Source organism: Drosophila albomicans, chromosome 2R (genome assembly GCF_009650485.2).
Source record: "Drosophila albomicans strain 15112-1751.03 chromosome 2R, ASM965048v2, whole genome shotgun sequence".
Classification (NCBI taxonomy): domain Eukaryota; kingdom Metazoa; phylum Arthropoda; class Insecta; order Diptera; family Drosophilidae; genus Drosophila; species Drosophila albomicans.
The window spans coordinates 32,174,144-32,190,573 of record NC_047631.2 but is presented as its reverse complement, the minus strand read 5'-3'; the positions used below and the strand labels follow the sequence as shown (position 1 = coordinate 32,190,573).

General features: G+C 42.4%; 4 protein-coding genes across 7 annotated transcripts; 3 read left to right on the top strand and 1 right to left on the bottom strand.

Annotated features, from left to right (window-relative positions):
• The first annotated feature begins 113 nt into the window (after positions 1-113).
• On the top strand, positions 114-1,268 carry LOC117576675 (RPII140-upstream gene protein). The gene is made up of 4 exons (XM_034261670.2): positions 114-330; positions 382-547; positions 607-695; positions 756-1,268. Exons 1-4 carry the CDS (start codon positions 158-160, stop codon positions 1,111-1,113), a joined length of 786 nt encoding a protein of 261 aa, XP_034117561.1. The 5' UTR covers positions 114-157; the 3' UTR covers positions 1,114-1,268.
• LOC117576674 (twinfilin) lies at positions 1,207-2,931 on the bottom strand. Its single transcript, XM_034261669.2, has 5 exons — positions 2,822-2,931; positions 2,715-2,745; positions 2,576-2,653; positions 1,722-2,497; positions 1,207-1,665 (listed from the first exon to the last, which is right to left on the bottom strand). Exons 2-5 carry the CDS (start codon positions 2,737-2,739, stop codon positions 1,507-1,509), a joined length of 1,038 nt encoding a protein of 345 aa, XP_034117560.1. The 5' UTR covers positions 2,740-2,745; positions 2,822-2,931; the 3' UTR covers positions 1,207-1,506.
• A 585-nt stretch (positions 2,932-3,516) lies between these two features.
• Positions 3,517-6,845, top strand: LOC117576673 (abl interactor 2). 4 transcript variants are annotated; one of them, XM_034261666.2, is made up of 7 exons: positions 3,517-3,658; positions 3,892-4,258; positions 4,706-5,331; positions 5,400-5,487; positions 5,568-5,579; positions 5,653-5,840; positions 5,901-6,845. In XM_034261666.2, the coding sequence occupies exons 2-7, from the start codon at positions 3,903-3,905 to the stop codon at positions 6,062-6,064; spliced, it is 1,434 nt and encodes a 477-aa protein (XP_034117557.1). In that variant the 5' UTR covers positions 3,517-3,658; positions 3,892-3,902; the 3' UTR covers positions 6,065-6,845. The 4 variants fall into 4 exon arrangements, with proteins under 4 accessions (XP_034117557.1, XP_034117559.1, XP_034117556.1 ...); XM_034261665.2 differs by having other exon boundaries at positions 3,518-3,658; positions 5,397-5,487; XM_034261668.2 differs by lacking the exon at positions 5,568-5,579.
• Positions 6,846-8,156: 1,311 nt separating this feature from the next.
• Positions 8,157-16,430, top strand: LOC117576308 (kinesin-like protein KIF19). The gene is made up of 6 exons (XM_034260963.2): positions 8,157-8,772; positions 13,651-13,810; positions 13,872-15,279; positions 15,441-15,589; positions 15,648-15,991; positions 16,075-16,430. Exons 2-6 carry the CDS (start codon positions 13,700-13,702, stop codon positions 16,286-16,288), a joined length of 2,226 nt encoding a protein of 741 aa, XP_034116854.1. The 5' UTR covers positions 8,157-8,772; positions 13,651-13,699; the 3' UTR covers positions 16,289-16,430.

The window sequence follows — 16,430 nt, the reverse complement described above, 5'->3', positions numbered from 1 at the left end:
TTTTACGCATTATCAATCCTATATTATAATATAAATTATTCAAATTAGCCAATAATCGATAACAGTTAATCAGATTAGTATCGAAAGCGGCATCAAAACAGCTGTTTGCTTGCTGCATGTTTTGCTCTTCTTTTTTGGAAGTGTTTGTTATTCAACAATGAAATTCTTTTCGAACGGTCGACGGTTTTTATTAGCCGGCATTATACCGGCTATTGACCATAGTGAAAATGACGTTATCGGTAAGGAAACGCCAACATACAAAGCCTTTCTCCAAGGCAAACAGCCCGAAGGATCGGGCATGGAGCGTTTGAAGCATATCTTCACCATTGAGTAAGTTACTCATTCTGAATAAAAGAAGGATTAACCGACTCTTTTCTGCAGTGAATTCGGCACCATATCCCCAGAGCTGAACTCCATATACCAAGCGGGCTTTCTAGGCTTCCTTGTTGGAGCTTGCTATGGTGGTATTACACAATCCCGCGTTAGCTACATGAACTTCATGGAGAACAATCAGGCAACGGCTTTTAAGTCACATCTGGATGCCAAGGTAAGCATAAACTTCTTATACACATTGATTTCTAGCTAACCCATACTTTCTCCTCACAGAAAAAGCTGCAGGATCAGTTCACAGTCAACTTTGCCAAAGGTGGCTTCAAGTGGGGCTGGCGTGTGGGACTCTTCACCACTTCCTATGTGTAAGTACTCCAAGAATCAGCAAGTTAAGTCTGCTGCTAACTATTTGAATTCCTCCACAGTGGCATCATTACCTGCATCTCAGTATATCGCGGCAAATCAAGCATCTATGAATACCTGGCAGCTGGCTCCCTCACCGGAGCTATCTATAAGCTCAACTTGGGACTGCGTGGCATGGCAGCTGGCGGCATCATTGGAGGCTTCATGGGTGGCGTAGCAGGCGTTGCTTCGCTGCTGCTAATGAAGGCATCCGGCACCTCGATGGAGGAAGTGCGTTACTGGCAATACAAATGGCGTGTGCAACGCGATGAGACGATTAATCAAGCTTTCAGGAATCAGGCACAGAAGGATGCACCAGAACTGTTCACAGCTCATGACACTCGAGTAGGCGACAAGATCAGCTTGGATCCCGTGAAGTAAACACAAACATCTAAACTCAATCCCTATTTTGAATTCTATGTTGAACGTTGAAAAACTGTAAAATAAGTTCGAGACGCTGTTTAAGTTTAAAAACTGTAAATTTAGTTGATTTTTAATTAAATAATAAATTGCAATAATGTCCATGCGGAAAGTAATTATAGACAATTTGAGTACAATATTGAGGAAGCCCCAAGTTGGCTGCTTGCTTGCTATGCTTTCGTTTCATCAGTTGTTCTGCTTAGTGCAACTAAAGGATACAAGAAGGATATAGAAAAGTAGGACATGAAAATGGAGCACTAGATTTTGCGTATAATAAATTAAATGCTTTTGCTTTTTGTAAATGAATAGTAGTTAAAATGTAGAAGTTTCACTCATCGTTGGGTTGCTCAGACTTTAGACTTCGTCATCGTTGGTGGGACGCGTCAAGCGTTTTGCGCCACGATTTGGCGGACCTTTTGGCTTGGCAAATGCTGGACGATGCAATATCTTCTTGGGATGCAGCTCGTCCTGCAGAAACTCCTCGGTGAGTTCGTTGCCACTGTCGATTTCCAACTGCAAAAAGGCAAAAGTATTTCATAAAGAGATCTTTTTAAGCTTTCTCTACTTACCTTCTTCGTGACATCCACTCCAAGTGCTGCCAGCTGATCGAGGAACGGAGCCTTGCAGCTGGAGTACATCATGCGCTCTCGGACCGAGCATGCGTATCCAGGCATTGAATAGATGAACACAAACGACTCCAGATAATCGCCCTCGTGCGTGTGCTTGAACAAGAACAAATGATAGCGTGCATGATCCTCGGGCACCTGTTTGGGCAGCTCACTCAGCGGCACCTTGGCTGCATTTGATACATGTATGCGCTCCTCCTCCAAGCTAATGCGAAACTGCAAGTAATCGTAGTTTCCACGCAGCAAATCCTCAACTGCCGCACGCGTTGCATCACTCAAGGGGCAAGAGACGCCTCCCAGCGTCTGGTGACGCGTATCCGTGGAGATGTCGGTGCGCACTTCGGTCTTACGCAGCTCCTGGATCTCCTCCTCGCGTGTGGTCAACGGCGCAGGCGCCGCAAATTCACGTTTATGCTTCTTATAACCCTCCAGTGTCGTCTCCTCCATAGTGGTGGCATGCAACTCCTCTGTGATGTACGCGGTGCCGAATTCCGTCTTCAGAGTTGCCTTAGTCGAGGCATAGACCATCTTCTGGCGTATGCTCGCCGTGTCCGGTGTCCAGCTAATGAGCAGCCATCCGTGTCCCAGGGGAATCTTGGTGTCCAGGCGATAGAGCAGATAACATGGCACATTCTCCTCGAAGAGCGGTCCCAGTAATTTGTCATAATCGCGTTCCCAATCCTTTTTCACATCAGCTGTAGCGCTGCAGCTTAACTGTTCTGTGCTCACCGGAAGTAATGAGTATACTTAATATGTGTGCGTGCGTATGTGTATGTATGTGTAGGTCTTTCACTCACCATTTTCAATTGATACTTTTATCACACGTATTTTTCCATTTTTGGCCTTGCCGAATACTTTCGCCAATTGCTCGTTGGCTGTGTAGCAAGAGAGTGTAATGCTATTATTACGTTTTGTAATCCGCTTAGCTTAGCTTACCCTTGATGCCTGTTTGATGCGACATAGTTAACTAAACAAAAAGAAATTTAACGCTTTATACTAAAAAATCTCTTCTTAATCGGCGAACAAAAAAGTGTATTACTCACAGCGGTGCTGCCACAGCTTTCTATTTTTAGCACATTGGCAGCGCTCGTAGCATTGTTTACGTTTTGCAGGCAAACGCTGCGCAATGTGGCAGCGCTGTTGCTCGGCAATGTGACCAACTCGTAGTAGAGGTGCAGAAACATTGATGTGTGCGTCAATCGATGTTTTCGATGTTTAAAAAAAAACATCGATCTTTCAAAAATAAAGCAACTGGAATTTAACAATATGATAGTATTATTGAAATGTGAATTTTTATTTATAAATAAAAGCTTGTCCACAGCTTCTGGAAACTCCTATTAAACAAATAAATAAAGTATGTTAGTACATTATATGTTATTCCGAATATTTTATCAATAACCTAATAAAACAAGGTCTTGGCGCCAATTGGTTGCGACATGACTTAATTTTGCGCCAAATTTAAAAATTCATGTGTGTAACTAAATTTGCAGCTTGCACTGCAATGATTAAAAACTTACTTTTCAGGTAGTTGTCCATCCTGCATCTATCTACATTAACCAGCACCACGACTAGAAACCCTACATTGAATTAAATATTTAGTTAATTACAATTTATTTGTTTGCTGCCACCAAGCCCAAAGTTGTGTGAAAAAACATCGATGGCGGCCCACAAACCATCGATGGTTTGATGATTGGCAAACATCGATAATATCGATGTTTCTGCACCTCTAGTGCAGCTGCTCAAAATTGCTTTTCAACACTGTGCTGCGTTCTTTTCACTACGTCTGTACAATGTAAAACAGTAATTGCATTTTTATTGCATTTAACGCGACGCAAACCATTATTAATAACTATTTCAAGTGCAAGCGGATAGTAAATCAAGTGAGTGCACGTTACAGCATGTTCGCATAGTTGCGAGCAAAGCTGAAGCTCTTTTTGAACGCTCTAATTGTTAATCAGCACGCAGCGCTGCCGACGTCAGCGTCGCTGCCAGCAGCGCTTGACTCCGCCCTACAACAAAAACACACACACAATCGCAGTGAATGTTTACTTCCGTTTTGGAAAGCAGTGAAATCATATATATATGTATTTTTTTTTTGTTTGATGGCTTGCAGCATCTTTACCCATGTTAACCGAAGCCCCAATGGCCAGTGACAAAATCATGGACGAACTAGCATCATTGATACGCACCGAAATTCCCGATGGCCGCCAAAGTCTGCGCGATAGCTATACGAACTTGGAGCGTGTCGCGGACTACTGCGAGGACACCTATTATCGGGCGGACAACAAGAAGGCGGCCCTCGAGGCGACCAAGAACTACACGACGCAATCCTTGGCCAGCGTAGCGTATCAGATCAATACTCTCGCCTATAGCTACATGCAGCTGTTGGATTTGCAGGCGCAGCAGCTCAGCGAGATGGAATCCCAGATGAATCACATTGCGCAGACGGTGCACATACACAAGGAGAAGGTGGCCAGGCGGTGAGTGTCCTATAGAGAAAGAAGAGAAACAAATTATTGTTTAGGTGGTATATCTTTCATATGACTTATTAACTACAACAAAGACGCAGTCCAAAGAGAGATAAGACTATAAATAATTATTATTTATCTGTAATAATGAATTCGATTCCATATTAACATTATGAATTCAATTTAAAAGCACCCAGATCTTAATATAGATTTCTTCGTTAAGTTTAAGACAAGACACAAACCATAGAATGTATTTCCTCCAGTTTTTATTATCAAACATATTCCTATATGATTATAATGTAAAAAGTGTATATGATATAACAAGTTTTTAAAGTTTTAAACAATTGAACTGGACATATTCTTAGCTGAAGAGTAACATTCTTAGTCATAAGAGTACCATTTAATACGATCGATTGTAAAGACAAAAACTAATTTCCCACATCATTTCTTCTCTTCCAGTGAGATTGGCGTGCTGACTGCCAACAAGGTGAGCTCGCGTCAGTTCAAGATTGTGGCGCCCATCAATCCCGAGAAGCCCATCAAGTATGTGCGCAAACCCATCGACTATTCCATACTGGACGAGATCGGACATGGCATCAACTCGGCTCAATCCAATCAACATGTGCGTCAAAAGCATCGTGGCTCGAGTCACGGTTCAGTGCAATCGCTGGTGCCGTCATCGGTGGGTCCGCCTCCCACCACGAAGCCGCCAACGCCGCCGCAAATGTCGCGTGCCGGCAACACGGGCACACTGGGCAAATCAGTCAGCAATACGGGCACACTGGGCAAGAGTTCGCGCGAGTATCGCACGCCACCGGTGGTGAATCCACCGCAAGTGCCTTCGCACTATGCGCCCAACTATCCCATTGGGCATCCCAAGCGCATGTCGACGGCTTCATCGACCACCACAACCACGACAACTGGTGGCGGAGCAGCGGGCAATGAGCGTGCAGCCGGTTATAGTGCATTGCCGATGCCACCGAGTCAGCAGATTGCGACGCATGTGAATCTGCCGTCGGCTGGAATGATGCAATCGCTGCCACCGCCACCGCCCACAACTTACGACGACAGGAGCAGCATGCCACGTGAGTTACAGGCATTCGTAACAAAGATTGAGCTATAAAAACTAATAATGAATTGTACTTTTTAGCAGCGCCTCCCTCGCCGCTGACAGTGTCGCAGCACGAGATGACGGAGCAGAGTCACATTGGCATGCACACGCTGGGACGTAACATCAACAGGTAAGTCGAATCACGATCCCTAAACTCCCCATTTTGTATATAACTGACCAAATCTATGTTCCTATTATGCTTGCACTCAGGAATCCCAATAGGTAAATTGCTTGTGCTTCAAATATTGCTTATAACTTTTCACTTTTCTGTAATCTAATTCCAAACCTTCTTTAGAAATCATTTCAGCTTGAACTTTGCACGTCCTGGTTCGCAATCGCCACCGCTGCCACCACCGCCGCCGCCAGAGGATGAGCACCAGGACTTTGGACGTCCTCGAACTTCAACTGGACCGCAGCTGGCGCCGATTGTGCCCGAGGATCAGAACTTGCCTGGCTGGGTGCCCAAGAACTACATCGAAAAGGGCAAGTTAAACAAATACGTTTTGAAATAGAAATACTTGAATAATTCATTTACCATTTTAGTGGTGGCCATTTATGACTACTATGCCGATAAGGACGATGAGCTGAGCTTCCAGGAGAGCTCGGTGCTCTATGTGCTCAAGAAGAACGACGATGGCTGGTGGGAGGGCGTCATGGATGGCGTCACTGGGCTTTTCCCCGGCAACTATGTGGAGCCCTGCGTCTAAGCAAATGGAATAAATATTAAACAATAAGACGACGACGACGACGACGATGAAAAGCAAATGCAAAAGCAAACAACGCAATTTGAGCATATTGATAAACTAAAAGCCACAGCCACGCTCGAGAAAGTATTCCATATATAAAAAAAAATAGCATATATATATAGTTGAATCAAAAAACAACAAAACAACACATGGTCCTAAACACACACTCCAGCAAATGATTGACTGACTGATCAATCGATGCATTTATATTTGAGCACTTTGCGATTTTCTACCTATATACATCTAAACTAAATAACTCGTAAACCTAATAGCTGAAATAGCCCAAAAAAACAAAAGTAAAGAGAACCTAGAATTATGACCTACATCGTAAGCTGACATAGACGAATTCGGTCCGTACTCTTTCCTCGCTCGCTCTCCCACGCTCCAAAGAAGACGTGTTTAAATATTTGCCAGTTTTGTTTATACTGCGCTTGCCTCCCCCGCTACCAACCTTCACCCTCTCTCGCCCCGCCCCGCCCCGCTCCTCGCCATGTCGTAGGTTATACGAATTTGAGTTAGCCTTAAGTATTGGCCAGTTGGTATTGTGTTTTTTTATAATAAATAATTACACTCTTAACAATATGCATACTAAATATTTAGTTAAAATGAAATTACCACAAAAACAACAAATCAAATTTATTAAATATATATATTACAACAATAACGTATATACATATTTATACACACACAAGAAAAATGCATTATATGGTCTACATAGCTAATAAAAAATTTGCAATTTCAATTACGAATTACGAATTCTCGCAAGGAGTCCCAAGACCATATTATTTGGCCATCGAGTGACCTTTTCGTGTTCTAACGCCGCCGGACGTCGAATCTTTTATTTAAATTTTGACACGTCGCGCGTCGAGTCGTGAATGCAAATCCAAGTCCTTGGCATGCACAGCACAACAGTGATGTTTGACGATGATGATGATGATGATGATGTGAGTGACGCATGCCTCAAGTGGGTGCCCCACAAGGAAAATGAAATATTTACAAATGCCAACAACACTCAACGGACTTGCGCCCAAATCTATCAATCAATCACCAACAAAAAATTGAATTGTGAACTCATAAAATAAGCATATTGCAATTCAATGTCGCGACACGGCTTAAAGTTGAATACCCCCCTCGATGTTGAACACTTCCCGCTGCATGTTGCATGTGGCAAGGACTCGGCATAAGGAAATTAATGCTTTCGTGCTGATATGTGTGGCAGTTTTATACCTGGTACCCAAAGGGTAGAAGGGTATGTATTTAACAGGCAGAAGAAGCCGATCTCATGAAGTATATAAAATTCTTGATCTGTCATGTCCGTCTGTCTGTCTGTCCGTCTGTCTGTCTGTCCGTCCGTATGAACACCTAAATCTCAGAGACTATAAAAGTTAGATATATCATTCTTTTTCGACAGAACTTGCTATGTTTGTACGCAGATCAAGTTTGTTTCAAATTTTGCCACGCCCACTTCCGCCCCGGCAAATCAAAATCGAAAAAGAAACATAATTGTGAAGACAGATTTTTTTTTTTTTTTTTGATTATAGTTTTTATTAGGCTTTAAAATTTGACTGTGATCAGATAAAAATTGTAGGAGGTATTTAAGAAATACTTTTATACGGAAAAACTACTACTTATTAGAAGTTACTTTACCTGACAATTGGTATATTTTGAATTCTATGGTATATTTTAAATAGTATTGCATTTGGTATATGGTACCACATAGTACTACATTTAAAAAATACCTCAGAGTCCAGTATATTACAATATACCAAATATAACCATCGGTATATTTTACTATTTTATGGTATATTAATTTGGCCTATTTTAAGAATAATACCGATTTTGATTAATAGCAAAGCTGTCCACTTTTATTATTATCGGGTATCTCACAGTCGAGCACACTCGACTGAAGCTTTCTTGTTTTTTCTCTGTTAGTTGGCAACATGTATTATCAAACAATTTTCTTTCCCACTGTGTCATGGCAAAATGATTTGCATAAAAAAAGTGTTAACATGTCTGGCGAGGGGCGATTGAACGAGTTTGATGTCGGCACATTCATTCAAGTAAACTAAATGTTGTGGAACTTCTATAGTATTTAACAAGACATTAGATGGCCAACTAATAGACATAAAGCAATTTGAATATTCAAGTGGCCCTAGTGGCAAATGGTAAAGTTGCCTCTTATTGATATCCTCGCATTGTTGGCCAAGAACTGTACTAACACACTACTACCACAAAGAACTTGGCTCAAACTGGCCAACACCAAAGAAATGTATGCAAAATGGCGCATTAGCATTTCAACAATTCGGAATGCAAAGGGGGGCAGAACACAACAACAACAAAAAAAAAACACAGAACTAAGAAATTGATTGAGCCACAACACTAGTTGGCCACCCATTTAGACCACCAACTCTCAGTCCCTCGTTGGTTGTGCCTATAATTTCGTTTGTGCCTCGCTTCTGACCAGAATGTCCAATACGGCCTTTCAGTTTTGTTCTGTCAGTCCACGCGAACGGTTCTCGCCGGCATCGCGAGTCAAACATCGCACATCGAGTGCTGTTTTGTTTTTCCCCCTTTTCCCTACTCTCTTGTATCCTTTCGAAAGTATTTCGCGTCGAATACTGAAACCAAATCGAATCGAATTCCAATCCGAAGTGAGGAATTTTGCAGAGGTGCTGACAACAAAACTTTACTTATCACAAACACAAAGGCCAAAAGTTTTGCTCTTTTTTATATATATTAAGTAATCGATGATAAGTTTTGGGCCACATTTTCCGTGTTTGGTGTTTGTTGTATTTACGAGTACTATTTATGAGTATTAACTGTGCTAAGCGCTGTTGACGACGGGTTCAGTTCTTTGTGGGTTCCGCATATAATTGACCTACTTGGTAGGCTTATCGTGGCGCTCATCTCGGGTCCGCATTGGATTTACTTTGTGCTTCACTGTAAAATATTACATTATTATACCCTCTATTGCATATATATTGCAAAGGGTAACTGCGGCTAGACGAGTGAGTTCAAAGTTGATGAGAAACTAACTACATATTGTATAAAGGAAATTTTAGAATAAAAAACTAAGATTTTTAATAGTTATAATGCAACTTTTTAACTCACCAAGTATAAGAAAAATGCTAGACAGAACCTCACTAAAAACAAGAGTAAGATAAATGACTCTTAAACATTCTTCAACTCATTAAAGACTGATCAACTTTTTTGTCAGAGATTAACTACAATGCAGTTCCACAGCTCTAGGAAAATTTTCTATGATACTTCAAAGATTAAACAACATGTTAGACAGAAAATATAGTCAGTTCATCATAGTAAATGTTCATTTAAAATCAACTATTAATTAAATAACTAACTTTCTCATAATCTAATAGATCCTTTGAAAGCTACATTCCAAAGATACTTGCCTATATCTTATACAAAACGAAGGTATTGCAGTCTGTTCAGTTAACTACGCAGAATGAAATAATCTTGATTTAAGATTTGTTCAACTTAAAAATCTTTTTTCAAGATTGCTTTTTTTACAATGGAAGAAATCATAAATTAAGATTTGCCATCTATTTTTCAATCTACATTTTGTTCTCTCTGTGTACAGTATGAAGTTAATTTTTATTGAAAGCTGATAGACGTATAAATTTATTTAATATAAGCAATAATCAATAATATAGTTTCATTAGTAACACCTCTTTAGAATATGAAATATAGGAAATTAATAAGAGATAAATAAAATATTTAATACAAAGAAAATATGCCAAAAACAAAGAAAAGCTTTGTCCAAGTGTTGTATTTAAAGTTAGACTTTGAATAGTCATAATATAATTATAATTAGTCATAATTAAACCCAATTCATAAAGCTGCTCTCAACTTCTAAAAGTATATTCTTTACAATATAAATACTTGTTTTATTAGAGGGTATAAAAAATTGAATTCACACCAAATCGTTTTGATTTCGTGTTAAGATTGGTGCCAGCGACGCCATTTTGTTGTGAAATGTGCGAAATATGCGAAAACTTTGGTAGCTAATGTAAACAATGCGGAGAAGTTGGCCCACTTAAAGTGCGGGCCAAGTTCTTGAGATTGCAGCTCACACGCACACACACACACACACACACACAGCTCTTTTGTTTAGTTTTCCGGAGTTTTTAATTGCGGCCATTCGCTAATTGCTGCCAAACATCAACACCAACTTTGAAGGTTGCAAAACAGCACAAAAGTGACGTCAGTTCGAAGTGGAAATTCCTCTTTATAAGGATCACAAACACACACACTGAGTGCAATAAGTATGCGTACGCCAACTCATTTCATTTGATGTGTTTTCCATAAATAGCTCGCAGACGAAGTTGCCGACTTCCCTTTCGAGTAATTAACTGTTCAGCGCAACTGCCGTTGACCATCAATCACGAGTCAAGCTCACTTTGCGGCAGGATATAATTATTATGCAGAGCTGGAGGATTTAACGACTCGACTCGAATGATCATCATCTAGTCCATAAATACCTTTAAACTTTATAAATTATTAATTTAATAGTTTGCCAGAGGGAAACTACAATTTAATTCAAAGTTAAAACTCAACTTTATTTACTCGATTAATGGAATTGAAATCTATTTTTAGCCACAGATGCATTAAGCGATAAGCCGCTTCTATTACTTAGCTTTCAGTGTAATATCAGATAATTGGATTTAATTCAATCAAATATTCAATATTCACTGGCAACATTCGCTTTTACTTGCCAACAGATTTGTCGAACGGAATAATCAGATTGATCATAAATACACATAGTTTTGTAGACGTTGAAGTTTCTTAGCTTTCGATTTAATGGCTTCCAAACAGGCAAAATATTTAATCGAGGGGCATTCAACCGTTTATCCAAAAGAAACTCTGGCCTTGAGTCTACTATTAATAAATACGCAATTTAAGGTGCCTTTTAAGCTAAGAGTTAGGTCCGAAAACAAATCTGCTAGATTAGTTTTTCTATAAATAAATGTTGTTTACTCAATTCCATTTGTTTTTGTGCGACAAATCGCAGCAAATAAAATTGACACAAAGCTCATGCAAATGTAAACTGAATGCTCAGATAGTATTTGTCAACACGTGTCTCGTAAAAGGAGGCGTGGCCCCTAATGAAAATGGGAAAATGAAAAATGTGGCTTTATTATCATTGTGGCCAAAGCTCATTGGGAGCAGAGCAACAACGCCCCAACACACCATTACTTAGAAGGCTACTAATTAGCCCACCAACTACGAAACCATAAACCATAAAGTAAAACCCTAACCACATAATCTGTGGCTGCCTCATCGCGGCTATCGAGGGGGTGGAATCTAGAGGAGGGAGAGTAGGAGGAGGGTGCAGTGAAAGCAAATCAAAGTGCGGCATTCCACAGTATTGAAGCATTAACAACGAGCCAAAGCAAAAGACACACAGAGAGAGCTGGACATTTGGCTGGACTCCAACGAACTCGTGTCGTGTCTGTGGGCAATTTACACAAATTCAATAAGTCACAGAGGGGGGCAAGAGGAAGTGCTGGAATGCAGGACAAAACAAACATACTAGTCGAGTATTGTAGTAGAGAAAACAAACAAAATGTGGATAGAAAAAAGCCGGCGAGACGACAAAAGGTTGGAAAAAGTGTTGCCGCATTTTAGGCGCTCAGCTCGTCGCCAATCGATTTTAATATCAAATTTGTTAAAGCCGCCTACTGTGAGTGTGCCTATCGAATAATAGGGGAATGCCCCTGTTGACTGTACTCTCGGAACAAAGCTAAAACACTTTGGAGGCCTGCTCCTCGATTAGTTCCATTGACACTGAAGGCCTGTAATTTGAAGTACAACTAGTCGTATGTGTGTTTTTTCGCCTTGTTGTAATTTCTGTCACGTATGCGTTTGACATATTTATGATATCGAGGCTAAAACAAATAAATTATTCATCGCTTTTACTGTCGCTTGTTGCCACAACAAGCTCACTCACTTATGCCGCCCTCACGCTTTATAATTGATGCGCTTTTAAGGAAATTAACTAATTACAGAAAGCGAAATTGTAGGTTTGTTGTGTTCAGGTGTAAAGTGCTGACTGCTCGACTGACCGATTGACGGACTGACTGACACTAAGGTCAGCAGCTGTGCTGGGTTCCACGAATTTAATTTAAAAAAGGCAACGCTCATTGTTAACTGCAGAACAACGTGTCACATGCAAATATCTGAAAAGCAATTAAAATGAATATAAATGAACTGCATTAAATTTGATTGATTTCGATTCATAAATTTAAAGATTTCAAAAAGAAATTTCTTTGATAAATTTGACGAATACTAGAAGAATATATATATTAAGCTGTGATCTGAATATAATTTTCAATCTTCAATTTTAATGACATTTAGTAAGCGAGAATAAATCAAAAGAACTTTTTAATTTAACATTTATTTTAGGAAGTTTATTAAAACGATTTCTGAGAACTCAATCATAATTTTCAAAATACTTTTCGCAGTACTTTTCTAACTGTCAAATTTAAATTACTTCAAAATATTATATATAAGTTTATCTAAACACAAATGCACTTGTGATATGAATTTAAGTTCTTCTTGTAAATCTTTATTAAAAACTTCGAACGAAAAAAATTCAATTGCATACCAACAACTATTTTAGGGAATTTATAGATATACTCTATAAGACTTTTGTAATTTTTAAGATACATTTTACAGTGCTTTAGCATTTGACAATTTAAACAATGTCAACATCAAGTATTATTATTTCATGTTGTACAACTTCTTACCATCAAATTTAGTATACAATAATAGCCTCAGAATACTGTGTAAACCGACTAATTTTGTGGACCTCTCATGGAGACGTCTTAAAAGTTAATTCCAGACTTCATTTCCCTAACAATTGCACCTAAATTAGTGTAAAGCACGCTCCAAAAATAATCAACGCTTTGCTGCCCAAAAAAGTATGCTATACAAATTGCAGAGGAAGTGAAAGTGCAAAACGGAAGTGGTGAGCAAAGCCGCTTTACTCGCAGTACAAGCAGATTAAGATAGGGTTGCAAAACCCATTCATTTAAAGACTCACTTTTCAAGGTCTTCGCTTGTGTTTGGCAGTTGACTCAGTTCCTGCTTGGATTAGGTTAGTCATGAGTTGTTCTTTGACCTGGCATCGAACTCTGGAGTCAGAGTTTCTCACAGTTCTCATTGATTTGCATGCCAAGACACGCAGTAAGCCACGTCGTAGTCGATGTAGTGTTCAAGTTCACGGCTTGAGTTATGGCACACGCCAACTCTTTGGGGGCAGGCAGCTCGTAAACAAAGGACCCACAGGACTTCGACATCGCATTAGTGGCCAACAACATCGATTAGCCAAGTCATGTTAATGCCAACGTAGACCTTGGCGCTCAAAGTTTACAATCCATTAAGACGGGGTTTTCCATTGTGACCCACCCAGACCAAAAAGGGTGACGAAGGCGGGACGCCCGAGTTAATGACATTTTTACGATTGTTGACAACAAATTGACACCATTTGTAATCATTTGTTGTTGTCGTCGTTGTCGTCGTCGTAGGTTATCAGCAAGGCACGTGGACAACCAAACACAGAGCGAACAGAGAACGATGGCAGCCAGCGCCGGGGCCAGCAGCTGGTCAGGCAGCAGCGGTGGCAGCACATCCTCGCAAGGACGCCAACTGGCCACCGCCCAGCCCGCCCAGGAGGAGCGTCTAGTGGTAAGGCGGGAAACTAAACACATTACAAGAATATCTGTTCAAGGATTTACTTTATTTATAGGTGGCAGTGCGTGTGCGTCCCAGCCTAGAGGCCACTGAACGCTGCATCGAGGTCATCTCGGGTGGTTCGCTGCTCTACGACGATGGTGGCAAGAGTCGACCACGCAAATACTCCTACGATCATGTCTTCAAGGAGAACGACACCCAGGAACAAGTCTACCGCACAACAACAGCTCCACTTGTCCGAGATGTGCTTAATGGCTACAATGCTGCGGTCTTTGCTTATGGTGCAACTGGTTCTGGCAAGACGCACACCATGTTGGGTCCTGTGCCTCGCAAGAAACCCTCGACAGCGGATCGCGGCATTGCCACAGCTCCGGGACACGAACCCGATGTGAATAGCCAGGACATCGGTCTGATGGTGCGTGCCATCGAGGATATCTTCGGTTATATTGAGGCAGCTGGACCGGAGAGTGCTTGCAAAGTGTCCATCTCCTACTTGGAGATCTACAACGAACTCATCAGGGATCTTCTCAATCCTGGCGGTCCGTTGGAGCTGCGCGAGGATCATCGTGGACAGCGCATCACTGTGGCAGGACTCTCCGAGATCACAACGTCCAGTCGCAAGGAAGTCGTCAGTCTGCTGCTCAAGGGCAACAAGGCGCGCACTATGGAACCCACAGCCGCTAATCAAACTTCTTCGCGCAGTCACGCGCTGCTCAGCATCACGGTACAAATGCGCACACCGCTGGGCACCAAGCAGGGCAGACTCTTCCTCACCGATCTGGCTGGTTCGGAGCGCGCCAAGAAGACCAAGAATCGCGGCAAGCGTTTGCAGGAAGGCGCGCACATCAATCGAAGTCTTTTGGCACTGGGCAATTGCATCAATGCCTTGTCCGGAGGAGCTCGCTATGTCAACTATCGAGATTCAAAACTGACTAGGCTACTTAAGGAAGCTCTTAGTGGACGCTGCAAGACCGTGATGATTGCCCACGTGGCACCGGAGAGCAAGCATCGCGATGAGACCAAGAACACGCTGGTCTATGCGGATCGTGCCAACAGCATCACGACCAAGCTGCAGAGTTCTGTCTACATCGATGAGTTTAAGAACTTTCCCACCAAGCACTATCAGAGTCTGGTCTCCGAGCTGCGCGACGAAGTGACGCGATTGCGCACCAAGATGCTCACCGAACGTCCTCGCAGCGGAGCAGCTGCCGCCGCAGCTGCAGCAGCACAGACTACGCAACAACCGCCTAGTGAGGAGTTGAATGAGCAGCGTAAGACGGAGCTGCGGTATCTTCGGGAACAGATTGTCTTGACCTTCAAACAGCAGATGAAGCTACGCAGGAAGTTGCTGGAGGCAGAGAGTCATCTCCTAGGCTTGGAACTGGATGCGGAGCGACAGCACATGATCATCTCGCATTGGCAGGGACGCATTGGCAAGCTATACGATGCTCCAGGAGATGATGGTAAGTACATTGACCTGTGAGGTTAGGATGTCGAATATGAAAACCGGTTCATGTCTATGGTGAGGTTCGGTTTGGTGAACAGTCTTTGAGTTCACGATCTTGGTTCAAACCTTCCGAACTGAATTGAATCTTCGATAAAAAACACTATTAATACCTTGCAGATCTAGAGTCGGAAGGTTCTGTGGCACTAAAGAACGCCTGGGGCGAGCTAGCGGCCATTGAGAAGGAGACGCGACGCTACAAGGAGATACGCGAGAACACCGAGCACGAGCTGGAGCTGTGCCGCCAAAAGGGTGTTAAGCTAGAAGATGTAGGATTCAGATTCCCATACTACTAAGAGCATTCTAAACATTCTTTCCTCTTTACAGGAGCTTCCGGAACGCATCACCAGCGATGAGGAGCGTGAGCTGCTCGCCCTGCTTTGCCGCGTGCACGAGCTGGAAGCGGACAAAGTCTCGCTGCAGGCGGAAAGATTGGCGCGCCAAGCGGAGTTGCGACGACGCGATCTGCAGTTGCTGAGAGCGGAAAGACAGCGTCGCTTGTGTGAGGACATTATCAGCTCACAACGACGCCTCATCGAAGAGGGCAACGTGGAGCTGCCGGATGAGCTGCGTGAACTCTACGGCCTCTACCAGCAAGAGATACACGCTGGGGTTGTCACGCCCAGCACCAGCAACTACGACAAGAAGCTGCCGCCCATCTACACAGCCGGGTAGGTTAGCTACCCCGAATCCCCCGCATATCCCAAGACAGCTTATCAACCTCAACTCTCCACACACACACAAAATTTTGCAGTTCGGACTCACCTGGTTCTAGCTCCAGCTCGGAATGGTCGCCAGCCTCGCCTTTGCCAGCCATCGAGGGCCATGCCGAGCATGTGATTGCCGAGGGACCAGATCGCCTAATGGGTCCGCCAGTCAATGCGCGACTGCCACGTCTGTCCACGGCAGTGGCTGCCACCGGCTTGCGGCGCCCCTCGCTGCGTCTGGGCAAACAGACGCATCCTTAGAGGCGGCAGCGCCAACTCTGCTCGAGTTGCTCAGGTATAGTTTGTAAAAGATTAGGCTAGGAGTACGTACATAAGTAGAGGGGCGGCACAATTAGACAAATGCTCATTAACAATAATTATGATTACACTTAAATATCTACAT